Source organism: Salvia hispanica, chromosome 2 (assembly GCF_023119035.1).
Source record: "Salvia hispanica cultivar TCC Black 2014 chromosome 2, UniMelb_Shisp_WGS_1.0, whole genome shotgun sequence".
NCBI lineage: Eukaryota > Viridiplantae > Streptophyta > Magnoliopsida > Lamiales > Lamiaceae > Salvia > Salvia hispanica.
Window position 1 is genome coordinate 15,532,129 of NC_062966.1, and position 5,849 is coordinate 15,537,977.

Genomic DNA, 5,849 nt, shown 5'->3' on the forward strand with positions numbered 1-5,849 from the left:
TTTATATTATGTGATGAATAAAATACTCTACATATTGACTTATCGAATAAAAAATGAAAATGTTGATTATTATTTTTCAAATAAATATTTTTAGATTTTGATGAGATTAAATATGTAATAATATCATAATATTAAATTTAACTAAAAACTACTCCTATCATTTTATTTCTGAAAAATATTACTGTACATTAATTATTTAGCATTTATTATGATGCATTCTCAAATATTTTTGTCACATTCAAACTATATTTCTTAGTTCTTACAACTCTCTTTCACCTATATTGTAGCATCCTTAGGTGAAACTAACATCGAAAAATATTTAAGATATGGGCCTCCCAACGAAAATTTTCTGGCTTCGTCTCTGGTCACAATAAGTGTGTGCTTGAGAGTGGTGTAGCTAATTTTGTACCGTACAAAATGCAGTTATTTTTACGCGTGCAAGTTTAATTATATGTTATGAAAATATACTCATAATTGCTTACTAAAAAATTAATTCTTTTAGTAATGAGTGTGAGAGTTCATCGATGCACATCCAATTTACATTAATATTATGTTATCCGTTGTAGCATGTAGGTAGAGTCCTCACGGTTTTTGTTTTAGGACACTTCTGAAAAGAACTCATACCAACTGTGTTAGGGTAACCCTTATATTGCAACTTTATTTATTACAAAGTGAGACGTAGGAGAAATTATTTCGTTAAAGAGTAGATATTCAAATAATTTTCCGAAATTTAAAAAATTGTACTGAAGGGGCATCAGTTCTCTAATTGTTGGCGCTCATTTAAACGTTTGGTATGTCCACGTACACATTTCAACATGTCACATAAGATTTAATTTGGGAAAAACCTACTTTGGAGGAAATTGGCTATAACGTCAAAAAGTTCATAACTCTTCCACCCATATGCGATTGAAATCTATGACAAGAAACTTAAAAAGTAACATATTCAATGCAAACTGAACAGAAACATGAAAGATTCTCTTTACACATTCTGCATAGCAAGTAAGAATCAAATTCCACAAAGTGACTTACAATAGTAGTTCCAATTCTCCAACATGTTGGAAGATAATAAAACCAATGTCTTATGAAATTCCATGAAGTTAAACATGTTTGCTTTTATGAAAAGAACACACAGAAATGAAAAGATTGAAATTTTCCCTGAGTTTTATGAGAGAGATCAAACTTCACACCAGAGTTGGAAGTTTGGTCGAAACACTTATCATGGTAGCCACCCCGACATGTAGTTATTCACACTAGGCCCTGCTGCTGCACCTGTTATTGGATCGGTATGGTACCTGAATATATTCAATAAGTTCTTCTCTCAGATTTCACCAAGATAATGGAATTTTGTAATCAGTCCTAATATTCAATGTTGTCTGGTGTATATGATCGAGCAATAGTTTTCATCTGGAACTTTTGTCAGAGTGCAACATGTAAAAATAGTCCACACATTTATGGAAGCAATGAATTAGATAGCATTTCCACACAGCAATCATGCTACTATTTTATTAAGGCAAATATACTCCAAACTAAGATATTATTCCAAAAAAATAAACATTATATGGAATTTCGCCTCTTTCTCTCACACACACACACACACTTACACACACTTACACACACACATATCCTGTGATATTCATGCAGAGTAGAGAGATTTATGAACATGTATGATTATAAATTGGTTGAGATCTTACCCAATTTGTAGAGTGGGTTCACATTCCAAAGGATGGAAAAATCCATCAGCTTGAGGTTGGTGTTGGGGTTGTCTTCCATACCCAACATCTTGAGCATTTTGGTTCCAAGTCAAGGTCATCTGGTTTCCCTCCATCAACTACAAAAAAACCCTCACAAAAATTTATCCAGAATTCCAGTTCCAAAAATATATCCTAAAAGATCTTCTATATGCTCTCTTGCAAATTGTTGAACATATAAATGCTGCATGTTCAAGTTAAAATCAAGCTACTTTTGCTTAAAAAAAATTGAAAAGAGTGGATGTTTAATGCCAAAGGTGGCGGTTATAAAAACAAAATTTTAAGCCCTTGATTCAAAAACAGATGCATACCCGTTGTTTCAAACTCTTGTTAGCTTCATTGAGGGCATGCTCCTAACCATGCAAACAACCAAAATAAGATACAAACAGTGTGATTTTTTCAAACATGATTGAAGTTCGACGAGTTTAGAAACCTTGTTCTGAAGATCTTGGAGAGTGTCCAGCATTGCTTGAGTCTGCAACACCCAATGCACACAGTCAATATAACATTGCCATCTTCTCCAATTAAGACAAGTACATATGCATTTATTTTACCCGTGTTGATCTGATCTGCTTCAGTGACATATCAAGTTGCCTTTCAAGTGATTCCAGCTCCTTGCTGTTCAAAGGCCCAAGTTCCTCACCAAGAAGGTTCCTGATCGATCATAGAAACTAATTACTCTTCCTGCTTCTGTTAATGCAATATTATCTATATATTCCAAACCTTTGAGTACGCTGTAGGGCTTCGTAGCGTGCTTTAAGCTTCAAATATTCCTGCTGGCTGCTCAGTTCCTATCATCATTATACCAAATAAAATATCTCAAACAATCATATTTCTTTGCCATATATAATATCACTAAATGATATGATCACAAATTAGTTTTTAAAAGGGCCTAAGAATTATTGGTCTGAAGGTGGTTAAGGTGCACTCCATCTCCATGTATTTAGGGTTTCCAACTTTCTCTATGGAACAAAAGGGTGCAAGCCTATGTGGACTGTGGTGGCGTTAATAGGACTTCTTTCCCAGGAAATCGAGTGTTGCTTTAATTTGTTGTTCTAGCAATTCCAACTTATACAACTATATTTGATAATTTAAAAGGTTTAGAAGATAAGTTTATTCATGATCAAAACTCTTTTGCATAACAAATTCTTCTATGTGGAACATATAAAATTCTTCAAAATCATATTTTTATTGTACGTTCTATCCCACAACTATTTAGCTACTCAAATGTGTACAAATTTTGCTAAACTAACTATATCCTTTATTTATACGATCTAAAACCAATTAAATAATCATTGGACTTAAGATTTAACAATCTAATTTCTACCTGTCGCATTGATCAATTATAATTTAATTTAATAGATAGGTCTAATTACTTATGTATTTCGATATAAAATAAGATCTTTAGTGTTTAAAGTTAGACAAAGCGCAATTCATCTAGTTTAGAAAATGATTCTAAGTGGATGATGCATGTATATTAAAAAGATAATACTATATCACATTCTATCCATTAAATGCTTGTTCGATCAGATCATCAGAAGAGAAAATAAGAAAAACATAATGATTACAAGGCATCCTGATATGGAATAATGATTAAAAAAATACACCCTAAAAATATGGATATAATATGGAAATTGAACTAAGTCCAGATAGGATAAAAAACCTAACAGAACCTCAGTAATGGAAACGATCTAATTATTACCTCATTTAAGACAAATCTAAAGGTTTTTTGGACTAAATTTATCAAACATTTATCATGAAAATATCTCTCTTTCATAGAAAATTCCTCCCATTCGATTTTCTTGACAAGTTTTTCACCTAGTCATTGTTTTTATTATGAAAGGGCATGAGCCTCTGGAAATGGAGACGCTGCTATTGGAAGAGCAGGCAGAGCCATCTCTTAATACTAGTCCAGTTGCTTAAGGTTTTAGGCTTTTTGGTGTCCAAATAGACTAACTTTGTGAGGCTTTTCTTGATTTTAAACAATTCATGTCCAATCAAGATTTACTACATTATGATATGAGTTACTTTATAAAAAGTCCTAGCTATTTTGGATTAGAATGCTAGTTAATTGAAACAAAGGTAATACCAGTGCCTCTCTTGTGGATACACTTGTGTCTGGAGCTCCGTAGTTGCACTTCTGATACCTTTCCAGTGTCTTGAGCATGCTACTACACTCACAATTAATAAATGTCAATAGTCTAATTAGATTTCTTTGACATGCTATATTCTTGCTAAAACAATCTTTATTCTCTCAGTAATCCATGAATTTCATCATAACAAACAAGTACATAAGAGGGAGAGCCTTAAATTGCCCTAAAAATATTTGAGATATCTGAGTTTGGAGTATAATCCAATGTCCATAGGAAAATATGGAGCAACCCTTTGGTTTGTCAGGAATACAACTCTGCGAAATTAGCCGAGTGAAAAGTGACACATCCAGAAAATTAAATAAAGCGTTATATAATACATAATCATGAGATAGAACCTCCATATAACTGGATATAAGACTGCATTGATCCAAACAAGACTCCAAAACCAAAAAGATGGCTTCTTTGTACTCTAATTTTTTTCTGTTTGGACTTTGCTTTAAAATAAAATAATGCATAATAAGATCTGAGAGGGGAAGAGGAGAGAGAGAAGATGCATTAATTCTATACTTTGGAAGGGTTTAAATTCCCATCTTCAATTTCCAAAAAAAACCCTAGCTGGAGGAAAATTCACAAACAAAAGGGGGAAAATCAGAGAAGCATTACTCAGAGAATTGATGATCTCTTACCATTAGATCGGAACGAAAAGCTCTCAGCTTAATCGTGTGTGTAATCTACTTCATTTTGGCAAAGTATTCGAACAATATGAGAGAGAGATTTATATTTTATTCTGTTAGAAGATCATTGGAGATTTTCTCCATCATGAAGAAAAGAGAAATTAAAACAAGAGCAAGAGAAAGAGAAAGATTCAACATACACACACACAAACCCTAGGGGGGAAATCCGAAAAATTCACGACAAATTATGCTCGCTCTTATGAGGCATTTATGATGAGTCATGAATTTAAAGGAGTGAAAATTTGAATCTAAGTTAAAGATAGATGAAAGAAGAATCAAGTCTCCCCACTCGAATACTAAAAAAGGAGAGGAAAGCAGATTTAAAGGGAGAGAGGAGAAAGGATTGATTTGAATGAATGAAATGAGATGTAGTGAGATCGGAGTGAAAAACACAAAAATGTGAAAATTGGAAAAGAGAGAGAAAGGTGCAGAAAAGTGAAGACGAATATAGAAATGATCTTCTTTTGATGGTTTCCTGTTGCAGATCTAACAAAACGAGGACGCAGAGAGGGGTATAGACCTCAAAAACATTCACAGAAACGGCAAAGAAGCCCCCTCGGGCGAAAGTAATGAAGAAGAAAAGGGGCGAAACATGAAATCAGAGAAATGTTTGGTTGAGTTAGTTTTAATATACCTAGAGCTACTGCAAAACTCGTACAGCTTTCCTCTATTGGAGAAGATAATGAGAGCAACCTCAGCGTCACATAGAACCGAAAGCTCATACGCTTTCTTCAAAAGTCCATTTCTCCGCTTTGCAAAAGTCACCTGCCTGTTGATCTTGTTCTCTATCCTCTTCAGCTCAACTCTCCCTCTCCCCATTTCTCTTTATTTTCCTTTCTCTCCCTCCTCCTTTCTCTTATAATCCACCAATTTCTCTTTATTATATTTTTCTATTTTTCATACATACAATTCATATATTGTGATTGTGGTCCAATACATAAGGTGCATGGTGAAATTGCTCATGTATTTAGGTTTTAATCCAACGGTAGGAAATGGCCGGGGGTGATGAAATCATGAAAAGCAAGCAACATCACTAGGGCCTTTTTTTTTAATAGGACAATGAGTATTAATAAGTGAAACGTGTCGACCTATGGATACAAGCAAACGTTATTCACGACCCATATTAGTCTTATACTTATAAGTACTCCCTCTTTTTCTAGATGGGAATATTTTTTTGTATCCTTTCACAAATTTGATATTTGGAATTGACCTTCTAATTCGACTACATATTTAGGCGATATTGGGTTCAATGTCTAGTCTCGTTTTTAATGGAG

At 33.6% G+C, this 5,849-nt stretch overlaps 1 protein-coding gene across 4 annotated transcripts; it reads right to left on the reverse strand.

Annotated features, from left to right (window-relative positions):
• Positions 1–954: 954 nt before the first annotated feature.
• Positions 955–5,468, reverse strand: LOC125207630 (agamous-like MADS-box protein AGL9 homolog). Of its 4 annotated transcripts, none has more exons than XM_048107051.1 (8): positions 5,210–5,467; positions 3,838–3,916; positions 2,472–2,539; positions 2,303–2,402; positions 2,182–2,223; positions 2,060–2,101; positions 1,692–1,828; positions 955–1,292 (listed from the first exon to the last, which is right to left on the reverse strand). In XM_048107051.1, the coding sequence occupies exons 1-8, from the start codon at positions 5,392–5,394 to the stop codon at positions 1,217–1,219; spliced, it is 729 nt and encodes a 242-aa protein (XP_047963008.1). In that variant the 5' UTR covers positions 5,395–5,467; the 3' UTR covers positions 955–1,216. The 4 variants fall into 4 exon arrangements, with proteins under 4 accessions (XP_047963008.1, XP_047963007.1, XP_047963010.1 ...); XM_048107050.1 differs by having other exon boundaries at positions 3,838–3,919; positions 5,210–5,465; XM_048107053.1 differs by lacking the exon at positions 2,060–2,101 and having other exon boundaries at positions 5,210–5,468.
• Positions 5,469–5,849: the final 381 nt, after the last annotated feature.